Source organism: Telopea speciosissima, chromosome 8, assembly GCF_018873765.1.
Source record: "Telopea speciosissima isolate NSW1024214 ecotype Mountain lineage chromosome 8, Tspe_v1, whole genome shotgun sequence".
Lineage (NCBI taxonomy): Eukaryota > Viridiplantae > Streptophyta > Magnoliopsida > Proteales > Proteaceae > Telopea > Telopea speciosissima.
In genome coordinates this window covers 1,113,375-1,130,824 of record NC_057923.1, presented here as the reverse complement: position 1 = coordinate 1,130,824, position 17,450 = coordinate 1,113,375, and the positions used below count along the sequence as shown (strand labels likewise).

Sequence of the window (17,450 nt, the reverse complement as noted above, 5' to 3'; positions counted from 1 at the left end):
ATAGCACCTGACCAACTGCTTTTCTCATTTTACTACATGACACACTCAGACGGGTCTGAATTTGACACGTAAGCATACATTGGACCTATCAACCTCATCTAACCTGCCACGTGGTTATACTCCCGTTCCTTGAACCTATTTAATCCGCCATTTCTGCCCCTTCTGTATCCTTGCGCAACATACGCCGATTGGTGACGAAACTCTTACCATCCCCTTCGTCCCTTCGTTTCTTTGTCAGGCATCCGAAAATATCTTTACCATACCAGTCTTCAAGTTTAGGTTTCTAGATAGATTTCTAAACTTTTTTTAACTGTAATTCCTTCTTCGATTCTCTCTGTTCAGGGATTGCACTGGTTTCCTGCCTAAGGTATCATTATCTGTACATCTCTCTCTCTATCTCTCATTGCATTTTGTGTACTCTTGTAATGTTCTGATGCATTGATTTGTCATCCGAAAACTGCTATTGTATTCTTCCGGCCATTGCAATTCCTGCGGTGGTTCCTTGAATTGGTGACTATTTTATTTTTATAAATGATTGGATTGGACTTGAGTTGCATTCTATCATCATCATTATCACTACTCCCACCATAGCCACAACGTATATTTCGATTTTCCGCCCCTTCAGCTTCCGCCATCGTCTGCATTTTAGTGTCCTTCGGGCTTTGAGTGTTGGATTTATAGTATCTACTGACATATATATATATTGATGTGGGTGGGTGGGTGGGTGGTGGGTACTTTATTGGGGTTCAGCCGTTCCGGGTTTTAGGATATAATGAATCTTCTCGTCGTGGCAGTCGCTTGGGATTCTTTCACGTCCTGATCTCTCTATGCATCTGCCCTCAAATATCCTGCTTATTTCAGTTAGTGATGGCAGATGGGGTGAAAATGATCACTGATCCATTTCTCCTTAATTATGTAATGTTAATTTTAACCGGATTGGAGCTCTAACTTACTTTTCTGGAGCATGAACTTTAGTTTTCGATTTGATCTCTTTTTGTATGGACAAGGCATGAAGGGACAGATATGGTTGATCACATGTTTTTTTGGGTATCCTGATATTTTCCATTTCTCTCCTTGTAGGTAATCGACTCATCATGTTATTCTTTAGTAGGAAGAAATTATTTTAAACCTAGGTTTTGGATATGTGCCGATGTTTCAATCAGTGTTGGTCTATTGACTCCCACAGATTCTTAAGTATGCTGGTCAACTGATGATGTTGAGGACGACAGGATGATTGCTGTTGTACTTTCAGAAGAATATGCTAAATTAGATGGTGCAGTTACTAGACGCCTTTCTAACCCTGCACTTATTCCTGTGAGTTAGCTTGTCATTCTTGATGTCCAAATTTTCACATTTTGGATTTTGATCTGTCTTCTTCTTTAAATTTAGGATACTTTTTCTTCAGATTCTGTTGAAACTACTTGTGTCACTGTCTCGTCGACTGTTGATTATCATTAGAAAATATGTTTGAGGAGATTTTGGTCAGCACACATCCATATTTGAAGTTAGAAGGCACTTTTGATTTCTCTTGGCTCCTATTTGCTTTGTAATGGCTGATTGGCTTCTGAACATACATACTCTTCCTTATACCACCATCATCTGTATATTCCACCATCCATATTTTATTCTTTCTTACTATACTTACCTTTAATGCTTCCATAAATTTCAGATCCATCCATAATGTTCATTTTATTATGGTGATTGATAAAATTATTTACATATTCTTCTCTTTTTCTGACTTATCACTTGAGAAGAATGCAACTGCGTTCTCTCACAGATGAAAGTATTTGAGACAAAAAGTTTGTATTGGGTTTATAGTTGTTAGGTTGTTGCCTAAGCGGCGCTTGGGCGGCAAGGGATTTTTCGAGTCCCGAGGCAACCCATCGCCAAGCTGGTCAAGGTGCTCAGATGGAAGGGAAACAGGGAAAAAGTGTAGGGGAAAAGGAGGAAAGCGGTGTGTGAGTGGGGGAAAGAGGGAGGAAAAGGGGATAAATAAGGGGAAGTCGAAATTAGGAAGGAGGAGGAGGAGGAGGAGCAGTTGCCTCCTGCCACTGCCACCACCATCGCCACAGCAGTAGTAGAGGAAGAGGAAGAGGGAGAAGAATGAAGGAGAAGAGGGTAGAGGATGTGTAGGAAGAAGAAGGAATGGGAGGCGGATGAGGAGGAGGAGGAGGAGGTGAAGGAGGAAGAAGAAGGAAGATGAGATGGAGGAAGAAGAAACAGGGAGGAGAAGAGGAAACAGAGATTTTGGAGGAAGAAAAAGAAGCAGGGAGAAAAAGAATAAGAAGGAAGAGGAGGTAGAGCTACCTACCTGGTCGATGCAGGAGCCTCACTGCTGCAAATCAATGCCAGAGCTTCACCATTGTATGTTGCTGGAGCCTTTTGTCCTGACTCCCAAATCTCAAAAAAAAATAAAATCGGATCTTATAATCACATATAAGTGATGATTTTTGCTTTTACTGTTTTGTGATACATAAGAAATGTATTTATTGTAATACATTAATGCCCACATTTCTCAAACTATTCACCTCTAATACCCCTAAAATAATGTGCCTGCCTTGCCTGCCTAAGCGAAGCCTAGGCGTCCAAGTGGGCTCCCAGTGCCAAGTGTCGCATAGCCCCCATAATAACTATGGTTGGGTTCTTAAAATGAATAAAAAAGGTTACATATTTTCCAAATTAACTCGTTCATGGGAAAAAGACAACTGTTGTAACAAATTATAAGTTCAAAATTTCAAAATTTCTAGATTTACCTGTTTTGTGTTCTCTTCAGCTCCTCTTGGCAATGGTATGTCCTTGAGCTGCCTTCCTTTTTTTAATCAATTATACATAGAAATATGAAGATGGATTCTTACTGTAATAATCACATGGCAATTGCCAATGTCCAATTGCCAACTAATTTCAAAGATTAGTGGTATGTGAGTTACTGAACTTTTTTGTGTTTGTTTATGGTCTTTTACCTTCAGATATACAGTGCAACGATTTGATAGATGGCTCATTGGGATAGATATAGATGAACAATGCCCCTCCCCTCTTTTGTAACTTTAAGTTCGCTAGAATGTAGACTAGTTTGACCTCATTGGCAATCATCAAGTAAGACATTAATTTTAGTCATTTTTAATGGTTTGCATACTCAATTTATTGTGAGTAGGTATTAAGGGATATATATATATATTGTTGTCACCAAGTAGGTGAACTAAGAAGTTGTAACCTTACTTTTTTGCCCCTTGTCTTATTCCCAAAAGTTACTTTAGTAATGGGTAACAAAAGGTTTTCAAAATAAGTTGAAAGTGATTTATCATTATGTCATTTTCAAAAGATGTCACTGTCCATGTGAAATGACTAGATTATCCAGATTATCCCTACATTAAATAACTTTTGGGAATAAGACAAGGAGCAAAAAAGTAAGGTTACAACAAGATTTTCCATATATATATATATATATATGTTACCTTTACTGAAAAATAGAAAAGCTTGTAAATCAAACAGGAGCTGCTGGGTTTGGGATCAAAGTTCAATCCTGAATGAAGGGAGTTAGTGGCCCTAACACATACCAAAATGAATATGCTGTGAGAATTAGTCAAGCTAGTGAGATGATCCTTAGATTAATCAAAGACTTTACTCCTTGTGAAGTCATATAGAAAAAGAATTCCTGGACCAGCATGTCCACTCAGATGGCATGTCACCAAGCAAACAAGAGTGTGGATCTGTCTAATTAGATGAGAAAGACTTCATGGGCCACCTTGACCTAAAAGAAAGGATCCAAATTTCTACTGATTAACCTTCAATCATGAGCCATTTAGTGCTGCATGCATGGCCATGAAAATAAATACCATTAAGGACTAGATTCTCAACCATAAGTAATGTAGTCCTAGGTAGGAGTAATCCCACTAGGAACCAGGGTAATAGGATCTCTTAACAAGGCTGGCCGATTGGGACAGCTTAGGCTAATTAGGGCAGAATTAGGGTTATGGTTAGGGTTTCGACTTAGGGTTTTATTTGTTAATGATGTGCAGAATTTTATGAGTCTAATGGTATAAGTTGGATCAAATTTGGTTGAGGTTGGAATTCTAGGGTTTTGGGTAGGATGCCTTATGAAAATGGACTGTTTGTAAGATCTAGGGTTTAGGGGCAGATTTTAGGAAAGAGGTTTATAGGGTATTAATGGGCAGGTCTAGGGGATTATTTTGGTATAAAGAAGTTAGGGTTTGGATGAGTTACAAAATTCTGCAATTTAGGGCAGAATTGGATTTAGGGTTTTGGGGTTCTAATGGATCTATGGATTAATGGAAGGGGTGATAATAGGAGTAGATGGAGCTTAGGTTAGAGGATTAGAAGAAGAAGGTTAAATGCTGAATTAATAAACTACTTACTTGAAAGATTAAATCTTCAATGGTAGCAGCTTTGAAGAACTAGAAGAAGGACCTCCCGATCTACAAGATGCAAGGAGTCGATCGGAGTCCACCAATCCCTTCACCTTGATATTACCCACAAGGTAGCCTTGATATTACTCACAAGGTTCACTCAACAGAGCAAAGCAGCTATGGCAACAAACAAAAGCTTTTTCATTAATCAAATTCGTCTTCAATGTGGCCTCCCTTACAAACTTATATAGAAGACTCAAAAATAGACTTAGACACTAAAAAGGAATGGCCTAACTTATCCCTAACCTATTAGGCAACTTAAACTAACTAGGAAACTCAAACAGACTCAAAATAGAGTCCTAATGACTTAAAACAACTTAAACTACTTAAAATAAAGAAGATTCCCTAGTAGCCAATAGGATATAAGAACCTCTTAGCCAATAGGATCACTTCACTTAAATTAGACCAATTGAACCAATTGGATGCAACCAATTTAAACCGGTTCAATTAAAAACACAAAATAAAAACTAAGTATTGGGCTAATCCCGTATGCAACCTATATACCCCTATTTCAGGCCCACTAAAGTGGCCTAATACATAGAAGACCCTTGGGAACAAAGGCCCAACATATATATATCCCAACCCTACACTTATTCCCAATGAAACAAGCCCTATTTGATGATGAATCTGCATCAACTCTCCCCAACTTGAAAAAATTCGTCCTCGAATTTTGTAGTGATGAGGGGAATCAACATGTGATCGGACTTTGACCATCCCCAAACGAAATTTCGGTGAAGCGGGAACATTGGGGATAAAGTCTTCAATGCGTGGAGCGTTCTCTTCAAAGAACCATAGTGGCATAACAAACTCTATGTGCTCGACCTCTTCAAGAACAACAACTTGGATGTCGATGATTTCTTGTGGAGTGTTGTCAATCACCACTTCATCTTCCATGCCCTCAGCCTTGTCTACTTTGCCCTCTTCAGTAGTTTCTTCTACCATTGTGTGTTGGACCTCCACATCAATTTGATGGCCGAGCTTCTTAACCATGATCTCAACTACTGGTGTAGCTTGGTCTTCTTGAATTTCTTTCGCTATAGGTTTTTGAATCTCTTCAACACAAACCGCTTTAGTAGAATCTTTTGTTGGTGCATCTGCATAGGTGAAACTTCAAACACAATCGATGTCACTTGCATTTGAGTTGACATGTTCGGCATCCTTGTGGCTGTCGATCGATGTGGTCACCTTTGGTTGTAATCCTTTTAGAGTAAACAAATGGTATAGACGCTATCGATCGGTAGACACACAAGTTGTTTTCCGGTTCAATCCATCCTTGGCGCTCATCCAACCAATTGCAACCTACTGCAATAAAGCTCCTTGGAGATGGTACCGGCTTACACCAAGCACCATCATGATATGAAGAACACCCAAATTCAACACAGACTTTACCTGTAGGCTCGATGCAAATCTCTCCTGATTGGGACAACATATCCACCACGGATTGTGAAATAATGTTGTTACGTCTCCTCTCATCAACAACTAAGATGGCTGTGCTCCTATTGGGTAGACGAACTTGGGTCTTGAAAACGAAGGGAGGTGGGTCTTTCGAGGCTTGGTTGGAGCTTCCCTCCACCATAGCTCTGATACCAATTTAATGTAGTCCTAGGTAGGAGTAATCCCACTAGGAACCAGGGTAATAGGATCTCTTAACAAGGCTGGCCGATTGGGACAGCTTAGGCTAATTAGGGCAGAATTAGGGTTATGGTTAGGGTTTCGACTTAGGGTTTTATTTGTTAATGATGTGCAGAATTTTATGAGTCTAATGGTATAAGTTGGATCAAATTTGGTTGAGGTTGGAATTCTAGGGTTTTGGGTAGGATGCCTTATGAAAATGGACTGTTTGTAAGATCTAGGGTTTAGGGGCAGATTTTAGGAAAGAGGTTTATAGGGTATTAATGGGCAGGTCTAGGGGATTATTTTGGTATAAAGAAGTTAGGGTTTGGATGAGTTACAAAATTCTGCAATTTAGGGCAGAATTGGATTTAGGGTTTTGGGGTTCTAATGGATCTATGGATTAATGGAAGGGGTGATAATAGGAGTAGATGGAGCTTAGGTTAGAGGATTAGAAGAAGAAGGTTAAATGCTGAATTAATAAACTACTTACTTGAAAGATTAAATCTTCAATGGTAGCAGCTTTGAAGAACTAGAAGAAGGACCTCCCGATCTACAAGATGCAAGGAGTCGATCGGAGTCCACCAATCCCTTCACCTTGATATTACCCACAAGGTAGCCTTGATATTACTCACAAGGTTCACTCAACGAGCAGAGCAAAGACTATGGCAACAAACAAAAGCTTTTTCATTAATCAAATTCGTCTTCAATGCTGGCCTCCCTTACAAACTTATATAGAAGACTCAAAAATAGACTTAGACACTAAAAAGGAATGGCCTAACTTATCCCTAACCTATTAGGCAACTTAAACTAACTAGGAAACTCAAATAGACTCAAAATAGAGTCCTAATGACTTAAAACAACTTAAACTACTTAAAATAAAGAAGATTCCCTAGTAGCCAATAGGATATAAGAACCTCTTAGCCAATAGGATCACTTCACTTAAATTAGACCAATTGAACCAATTGGATGCAACCAATTTAAACCGGTTCAATTAAAAACACAAAATAAAAACTAAGTATTGGGCTAATCCCGTATGCAACCTATATACCCCTATTTCAGGCCCACTAAAGTGGCCTAATACATAGAAGACCCTTGGGAACAAAGGCCCAACATATATATATCCCAACCCTACACTTATTCCCAATGAAACAAGCCCTATTTGATGATGAATCTGCATCAACTCTCCCCAACTTGAAAAAATTCGTCCTCGAATTTTGTAGTGATGAGGGGGAATCAACATGTGATCAGCAGCTTTGACCATCCCCAAACAGAATTTCGGTGAAGCGGGAACATTGGGGATAAAGTCTTCAATGCGTGGAGCGTTCTCTTCAAAGAACCATAGTGGCATAACAAACTCTATGTGCTCGACCTCTTCAAGAACAACAACTTGGATGTCGATGATTTCTTGTGGAGTGTTGTCAATCACCACTTCATCTTCCATGCCCTCAGCCTTGTCTACTTTGCCCTCTTCAGTAGTTTCTTCTACCATTGTGTGTTGGACCTCCACATCAATTTGATGGCCGAGCTTCTTAACCATGATCTCAACTACTGGTGTAGCTTGGTCTTCTTGAATTTCTTTCGCTATAGGTTTTTGAATCTCTTCAACACAAACCGCTTTAGTAGAATCTTTTGTTGGTGCATCTGTCATAGGTGAAACTTCAAACACAGTCGATGTCACTTGCATTTGAGTTGACATGTTCGGCAGTCCTTGTGGCTGTACAGTCGATGTGGTCACCTTTGGTTGTAATCCTTTTAGAGTAAACAAATGGTATAGACGCTATCGATCAGGTACGACACACAAGTTGTTTTCCGGTTCAATCCAACCTTGGCGCTCATCCAACCAATTGCAACCTACTGCAATAAAGCTCCTTGGAGATGGTACCGGCTTACACCAAGCACCATCATGATATGAAGAACACCCAAATTCAACACAGACTTTACCTGTAGGCTCGATGCAAATCTCTCCTGATTGGGACAACATATCCACCACGGATTGTGAAATAATGTTGTTACGTCTCCTCTCATCAACAACTAAGATGGCTGTGCTCCCATTGGGTAGACGAACTTGGGTCTTGAAAACGAAGGGAGGTGGGTCTTTCGAGGCTTGGTTGGAGCTTCCCTCCACCATCGCTCTGATACCAATTTAATGTAGTCCTAGGTAGGAGTAATCCCACTAGGAACCAGGGTAATAGGATCTCTTAACAAGGCTGGCCGATTGGGACAGCTTAGGCTAATTAGGGCAGAATTAGGGTTATGGTTAGGGTTTCGACTTAGGGTTTTATTTGGTAATGATGTGCAGAATTTTATGAGTCTAATGGTATAAGTTGGATCAAATTTGGTTGAGGTTGGAATTCTAGGGTTTTGGGTAGGATGCCTTATGAAAATGGACTGTTTGTAAGATCTAGGGTTTAGGGGCAGATTTTAGGAAAGAGGTTTATAGGGTATTAATGGGCAGGTCTAGGGGATTATTTTGATATAAAGAAGTTAGGGTTTGGATGAGTTACAAAATTCTGCAATTTAGGGCAGAATTGGATTTAGGGTTTTGGGGTTCTAATGGATCTATGGATTAATGGAAGGGGTGATAATAGGAGTAGATGGAGCTTAGGTTAGAGGATTAGAAGAAGAAGGTTAAATGCTGAATTAATAAACTACTTACTTGAAAGATTAAATCTTCAATGGTAGCAGCTTTGAAGAACTAGAAGAAGGACCTCCCGATCTACAAGATGCAAGGAGTCGATCGGAGTCCACCAATCCCTTCACCTTGATATTACCCACAAGGTAGCCTTGATATTACTCACAAGGTTCACTCAACAGAGCAGAGCAGCAGCTATGGCAACAAACAAAAGCTTTTTCATTAATCAAATTCGTCTTCAATGCTGGCCTCCCTTACAAACTTATATAGAAGACTCAAAAATAGACTTAGACACTAAAAAGGAATGGCCTAACTTATCCCTAACCTATTAGGCAACTTAAACTAACTAGGAAACTCAAACAGACTCAAAATAGAGTCCTAATGACTTAAAACAACTTAAACTACTTAAAATAAAGAAGATTCCCTAGTAGCCAATAGGATATAAGAACCTCTTAGCCAATAGGATCACTTCACTTAAATTAGACCAATTGAACCAATTGGATGCAACCAATTTAAACCGGTTCAATTAAAAACACAAAATAAAAACTAAGTATTGGGCTAATCCCGTATGCAACCTATATACCCCTATTTCAGGCCCACTAAAGTGGCCTAATACATAGAAGACCCTTGGGAACAAAGGCCCAACATATATATATCCCAACCCTACACTTATTCCCAGTGAAACAAGCCCTATTTGATGAAGAATCTGCATCAATAAGATGTTGAACAAACCCACAGGACCCGACTCCTGAAATAGTTAAGGAATTTGGAACCCAATCACTGATAATAGCACACATCAAAATGCTGAAGTTGGCAATGTAGTTATTCTGAGAAGGTCCCATGCCTTCATGGGCTTTTTTGTTGTTCATTTGGTACTTGAATGAAAAGTCTCAGAGTGCTCTTGAAGTTTCTTTTGACTGATTCAATTTCTATTCTCCAACAAAGATACGAATTTCCTTGAATCTTTTTCTAGCTGACTTTCAGAAATTTCAGCGTGTTCCATGGATAAATTCTTACATTTCGGATGTAAGTGAGGCCGGCTTGGATCACCAACGGCTGCTCCACAGGTATGTTGTTTACTTAGTAGTCAACAGATATCTTTCCATAAAATTTCTTATTAGAGAAAAATTTTAGGAACTCACGGAACATCCCCCCCCCCCTCTTCCCTCTCTTTTTTTCTCGTGAATGCTTGAACAAATCAAGGAAAAGGTGAAAGAAAAAGAAAATAAAATAGTAAACTAGTGAGAAAAAAACTATAAACTCAGATGTTAAGTTTGAAACCTTCTTGTAGTGTTTAGGAGAAAAGCCAACAACAACAAAATCTCAGCCTTATCCCAACTAAATGGGGTCGGTTACACGGATCCTTGCGAAGACAAAATGTTAAAGAGGTTAAAGAAAAGAAACACAACCACAACTACAAATCAGACTTATACTAACTAACCGAGGTCGGCCACATGGATCCTTGCCCTCTAATCAGCTCTATTCGACGTCATACTAGAGACAAGACCTAAACTATACATGTCTTTCCTCACCACTTCTCCTAAGGGTCATTTTAGGCCTGCCACTAGCTCTTTCAGTACCTTCAATCTGAATCATAGTACTAAATCTCGTCTCGAAAGGCCATTTCGGCCAAACCGAAATTTTCGAGATACCGAATTTTCGATAAAATTTCCCCGAAACTTTTTTCTTTTCTTATGAGTTTTGCTTGGCCATTTCGGGATGCAAAATGCCGAAGTACCGAGACGAAATGACCGAAATAACTGAAATTTCAACGAAAAGGTGCATTTATTAAATCGAAAATTTCCCAAACGAAGTGATCAAAATTTCCGAAATATTGCATTTTTTCATTTCGACATAGCATCTCGTCTCGGCCTGGCCAAAATTCACGAAATTTCGCCGAGATTTAGTACTAGGATCTGAATCAAGTCGCCCCAGTTCATCATTCCTTACTTTTTCCTTCCTGGTTTTGCCACTCCTCCATCTCAACGTCCTCATCTCCGCTATGCTTACCTTACCTATATGCCACTTCTTAATTGCACTGCCCAACACTTTGCGCCATACATCATAGCCGGTTTTATGACTGTCCTGTAAAACTTTCCTTTAAGCTTTAAAGGAATCCGTCGATCACATAACACTCTGGATGCCCCTCTCCACTTCATCTACCCTACTTTAATCCTTTTGTGAGACATCATCTTCTATACCACCTTCCATATTGATGATTGATCCTAGATACCTAAAATGGCTACTTTGCGGAATCTTAGTCTCATTAACTTCTACCCCTCAATCTCTATCCTTGAGTTCTAAAGTTACATACCATATATTTCGTCTTCATTCTACTTATCTTAAGACCTTTGATTCTAAGGTTGATCTCCATAACTCATGTTTGGCATTAATCTCAGCCTTTGTCTCATCCACCAAAACAATGTCATCGGAAAAAGGCATGCACCAAGGAACCTCTTCTAGGATGTCTCTGGTTAACTCATCCATGATAAGCGCAAATAGATAAGGGCTTAAAGTTGATCCTTGATGTAACCCAACTGTAATTGGGAATTCACTACCTTGACTCCCCACGGTTCTTACACTAGTCACCACACCATCATACATATCTTTTATTATGTCGGTATGTCTGCATATTTACTTGAAACATTTCTCTTCCCTGGCACCTGCCGGATTAAATCTCTAGGAACTCTGTCATAAGCATTTTCAAGGTCAATAAAAACCATATAGAGATCCTTCCATCCCGACACATCAATTGTACCCTACAGGTCGTACCTATAACGGACCAAACACTGCCGTTACGTAGTGATACGGCCCTGGTGGTGGGGGGTGCTTTGATCGTTCCACTGGCGTCGCAAATCAAATTCAATGAATACGAGTGCTCTGGAATTCCACCGATCCTAATTCATCCTTCGATACCTCTTTTCTCTCTCCAATTCCGAAAGACTTGTCGTTTAGAAGTTGACTAGTCGACCCAGAGATAGAAACTTTAAGGTTCCCTTTCTGTTTAGTATGTTTTTAAAATATTTCGAGATGGGGATTGTTATTTTCACATTTCTCCTCCCTAGCACATGCCGGATTAAATCTCTAGGAACTCTGTCATAAGCATTTTCAAGGTCAATAAAGACCATATAAAGATCCTTCTTAAAGGGCATACACAGTGCATGAGGATCCTGCCATTGCAGGGTTTGGGAGGGGTCATAATGTACGCAGCCTTACCCATGCTTTTTGCAGAGAGGCTCTTTCCTTATGGAGATCCTTCATACTCTCTCTAAATTTTTCCATGAGTCTCCTAAGTAGATAGATAGCTTATGTTGTGGATCTTCTTGGCATAATACCAAATTGGTTCTTTGAAAGAGTGGTCTCTTTTCTCAGCTGTGTTTCAATAACCCTCTCCCATAATTTCATAGTATGACTCATTAGTTTTATGCCTCTATAATTGTTGTAACTTTGGATATCAATTTTCTTTTTGTAAATTGGGACCACAATGCTTCTCCTTTATTCATCTGGTATTCTCTTGGTGCAGATAATCTTATTAAACAACTTAGTTAACCAAGATAAGCCACAGATCCCTAAACTCTTCCACACTTCTATTTGGACCCCATCTAGGCCTGGAGCCTTCCTTCGCTATTCTCGTCCTTTTTAGTGCTTCTTTTACTTCAGAAACCCTAATTTTACGTATATAGCTCCGATAGGTGTCAAGATGTTTAGTGCCTTCTTTTGTTCCACTATACCTCGGATTGGTTTCATTAAGTAGGCAGTTGAAATAACCACTCCATCTCCCCTTGATGTCCTCATCCCTTACTAGGAACTCTACCATCATCACTTTTACTGCATCTGACATGATCAAAATCTCTACTCATCCGTTCCCTCATTCTAGCTATCTTATAGACAACTTTTTCCCCTTCATTGGTGTTCAGGTTGTTATAGAAATCTTCATATTTCCTTGCCCTTGCATTCCCTACAATCTTCTTAGCTTCATTTCTAGCAGATTTATACCTTTTTAGGTCTTGTACATACTTAGTCCTTTGCCATGCCTTGAAATAAGCTTTCTTAGTCTTGATGGTTGCTTAGATCTCATCATCTTACCACCAAGTCTCCCTAGGGTAATGACGTTTTCCTTTCGATTCCCTTAGGACCTCTTTAGCCATCTTCTTAATACACGTAGACATCTCGTTCCACATCAAATTAGTATCTCCCTCCAAGTCCCACTTTCCATGTTTGACCACTTTGTCAGTAAATGACTTCAAGGAGTCTCCTTTCAGGTTTCACCACCTTACCTTAGGGCAGATAGGCTCCCCTATGTTACGATCCTGCGTGATGAGGCACATATCTGTTGGTAGAATCGTGGGTTAGAAAGAGAGAATGAGAGAAAATAATGTGTTGTTCATTGATAGGTAAGCCCCTCTATTTATAATAGAGGGGAAAATACAAAGAGACTAAACTAGGCGATGTGGGACTAAAACCCACATAGCCGACTGTACCTAATAACATAATAAATAAACTAACCCCAAAAGGACCAAAATACCCCCATGGTATTCTGGATTACATATTCCAACACTCCCCCTCAAGCTGGATTATACAAATAAGTAAAGAAAGAAGATCCAGCTTGAACTAAAGAAAAAAGAACTCCTACTAATGCTAGCACTCCCCCTCAAGTTGGCGCATACAAGGTACTAATGCCCAACTTGAACAAAATGGAAAAAAAAAAAGTTGTAGTAGAATCCAGCTTGACATATGAATGCAGCTCCCAAATAAACCTTCAAGAACTTGAAAAAATAGATCTTCAAAACTTGGACAGACATGATCAGCAAACTGGGACTGGAATGTCTTCTAACAAAGGCAGCTTTCAACAATCTTCAATAGCTATCCAGTGATGAATCTCAGATTGTCATAGTGACTTAGAATCTTGAAGTGAAATAACTAGAGCAGCAAGCAGCGAAAACAAACTGAATCAAGCAGCGGAAAAAATACTGTATCAACCCAACTGAAAGTCCTCAAATAGGCAACAACCAAATATCTTCAATACTTCAATCTCCCCCTTACGGCAAACTCAACCCAATAACGAAGGATACCCAATGGCAATGGTAGAGAAAACTGATCTTCTATGTTCTGCACCAATGTTCTTGCAAGTTTTGCATTCTGCAATGTCTGCAGGTGTATTGTACATAATCCCCCCCTCACGTGTACTACCCCTCACGTGTAGTACACGTGGACATAATAGAGATGATGTAAGAGATAGGGCAAGAACATAATATTCCAGAATTTTCCAAGAGGTGCTACGGGTAAGTAAAATGAAGGAATGGCAAAATTGTAATTTACCAAAAGCTTCCAAAGGTGTTATGGGTAAATACCAAAAGTATGGGATATGAAGGGAATTAGAATTATTGAAAGGGAACGGTGTTGGGAAAAAAGGATGGCACGGCTGTAATTTGGTGGAAATCCATTTTTAAATACAATCCAAGCCAAAGGGCAAACTGGTAATAAATCAGAATTTGCAAGGTTCAATTGGGTAGTCAAATAGGGGAATGGCAGAATTGCAAATAGCATAAAGTTGAATAAGGGATGGCATAGCTGTAATTTAGATGAAATCTAACTACAAATATCACCTAAGGCAAAAGGGTAATCTTGGAATGAGAAGTAAAATAAGGACATGGGGGACTTAGTGCTAATAGGAGGGGTATAAATGGAAAACTGAAATAATGAAACAAAGGACAAAGGAATATGAAAAGGAACCAAAGCACTTGTCGTTTTATACCAATTTGTAGAGGAAGTCTTCTTCCTCACGAAACCATCTGGAGCAAAAACCAGGGAGTTTGAGACCTTCACGCAACGAGAAGAAAACCACAGCTATTGCAAAGGTGCAACCGAGAACCAGAGAGAGGAGGCGGTAACCAAGGACCCGTTGATGAAGGATGCTATCTTCTTCCTTACAACTCAACAGAACCAGCAAATCCAGCAGAAAAGGAAACCTGAGATTCGAAGAACAAAGCAGCAACTTCATGGCCATTCAAAAGAACCAAGTTGTGATTTCCAAAAGAAGAAGAGACTTGATCGATCTTCAAAAAGGAAGAACCAGTAGAAACTCCAATCTACAATCTCCCAGTTGCTGGACAGAACTGATTCAAAATTTTGGGCAAAATCGATGCAGCCATCGACCAATCCTTCGATCCAGTTAATACCAGAACCATAGCAGCAGCAGCCAGAGGCGGAAAGGAGGTGGATTCGAAGAATCGACAGCGGCAAAAGCATAGACTTGAGCAACAAAGAGCAAAGACATTGCATCGACTTCATCTTCAGCAAATCAGCATCGATTCAAAATATCAATCATCAGATTCTTCAACCTTTCGACTCCTCACCAAGGCGGAAAACCCATCAACAAAAAACAAGTAACGATACTGGCGGTGGCTCAAGAGCCAGATCTGAAACAGAGTATGATGAAGTAATCGAAACCAGAAAAATTCCCCAATTGATACAACCAAAGGAACCGTGGGTAGAACAGATTTTCAGACCCAAATAAAAAGTGAGCCCAGCAGCAATACGGTTCCCACGAAAAAAAACTCAGAAAACCATCATAGCAACGGTAATGGCAAATTGATACTGTCGTCAGCAAATAGATTGCAGCAAGGCCAAATTTATGGGTTCTTCAAAATCAAATTGAGAGCAACACCTTCAATCGATTCCAGCAAACGACAGCAACAATAGAATGATAGCTCTGAAAGAGAAATTAGAGATCTTCCTCACGACAAGAAAAGAGAAACCGAGCAAAAATAGGGCAAATCCTGAACTCCAGCCCCTCGATCAACGGCAAATCGAGAAAAAAATTGGTTGCGCCTTCAATGATAGGTTGGTTGTGGGAGGGCAGCAACTAAATCATTGGTTTAGGTTTTCCTCATTAGTGCTGCCCTCTTACAAGAAAAAAGAGCCTAAAAACCAGAAGAAGGAGAAACCGAGAGAGAGAAAAGAGGAAGAAGTCGATTGAAGAAAAAGAGGGGTTTTTCTTTCTTTCTAACCTAGATCAGACCTGCTCTGATGCCATGTTGGTAGAATCGTGGGTTAGAAAGAGAGAATGAGAGAAAATAATGTGTTGTTTCATTGATAGGTAAGCCCCTCTATTTATAATAGAGGGGAAAATACAAAGAGACTAAACTAGGCGATGTGGGACTAAAACCCACATAGCCGACTGTACCTAATAACATAATAAATAAACTAACCCCAAAAGGACCAGAATACCCCCACGGTATTCTGGATTACATATTCCAACAATATCCATGACCACCAATCTATGTTGAGTGGTTAGGTTCTCCCCTGGATAACTTTACAGTCCTTACAAAGCAATCTGTCAGACCCTCTAGTTAGGAAGAAATCTATTTGGCTATTATGATGTCCACTTTTGTAGGTGATTAAATGCTCCTCTCTCTTTTCGAAGTAGGTATTTACAATGGATAGGTCATAAGCAACCGCAAAATTCAAACTTAGATACCTCCTCATTCCTCTCGACAAATCCATAATCGCCATACACATTTTCATAGCCTCTACGATCTCTCCCTACATAACCCCCTGTAATAATCTTTTCTCCTTGACTAATATCTTGCACTAATACATCAAAGTGTTCCCAAAATTGTAACTTACTACTTTCGTCCATAGTTGCATATAGAGATGTCTTAAGACTCTATTCGTTTCAAAGTACTATGAAGTTCTCTCCTTTATATAAATCTCATGATATGATTGTTAATGTTTTTGACATGGTTTGCTTTAGTATTGAAATGGGTTTGCTTTAGTAATCCAAATGGGAAGACGGTAAAGAGCATTACCCTGAAAATGATGGTTTGGTGCATAAATGGTTTCAATTTGATTGGTTTCCTCCTTCTCTCTTTCTCTCTCAATGTTGGCTTCATATTTTCTTATGTAAGTTATGAAACAACAACAACAACTCAACCTTATCCCAACCATGGAACTAAAACTCGTGAGATCTCAGTTTTTTCCATGGTCGAGATGAGATGTACGCCGAGTTTAAAAATTACAATATCTCAATCGAGATCTCAACCCAAACTTCTTTATATGAGTGCCAGATCTCGAGATCTGGGAGAGATCTCGGTGGGAAATCTTGGTACACAGACACCTATCTAGGCAAACCTTGGTATAAAAACACTTATTTATGCCAGAAACTAGGATAGGCACTTATTTATGTCTAATATCATTTAAGTAAATGAAATACAATTTCATTTACTTAAGATATTATTTATAAATAAACTACAAGAAATGACAATGGTCAGTAATGCTTACCGAATCAAAGAAACTTTTGATCCAGCTGTTGCTTTGCTAATAATTTCAGGATTCATTGGCCAACTAAAAGGATGGTGGGATTATGTCCTAACGACCTACCAGAAAGATGAAATTATGAATATAGTCCAAACAACAGAAGAAGGAATACCTATTACAGAAAATGATCAGACGATTGGAGATTCAGTAAACACCCTAATATTCAATATAGCAAAATATTTCGTTGGAAATCCATCAAGATTCAAAGATAGGACATCAGAACAATTAACCAATTTAAGATGCAAAAAATTACAAGATTTCAGATGGTAATTTAATTAAGATATTATTCATAAATAAGCAAATACCCCCCTATTTGAATCCAATAAAAATAGTGTAGAATACCTAGGACCTGTAACCAGTAACTCTAGAGATAAGAAAAGAGAGAAGAGAAGATGGAAATTGTAAAATACTTGAATTAATTAATTGATAGGTAAGCCCCTCTATTTATAATAGAGGGGAAA

General features: G+C 39.2%; 1 protein-coding gene across 1 annotated transcript in view; it reads left to right on the top strand.

Moving 5' to 3' along the window:
- Window positions 1–1,208: 1,208 nt before the first annotated feature.
- Window positions 1,209–17,450, top strand: part of LOC122670738 (OVARIAN TUMOR DOMAIN-containing deubiquitinating enzyme 12-like) — a 35,283-nt gene continuing 19,041 nt past the window's right edge. Inside the window, exons 1-2 of the mRNA XM_043867714.1 lie at window positions 1,209–1,314; window positions 9,655–9,737. Coding sequence (XP_043723649.1) covers window positions 1,231–1,314; window positions 9,655–9,737 — 167 coding nt within the window. The 5' untranslated portion in view covers window positions 1,209–1,230. The remainder of the gene's footprint in view (window positions 1,315–9,654; window positions 9,738–17,450) is intronic.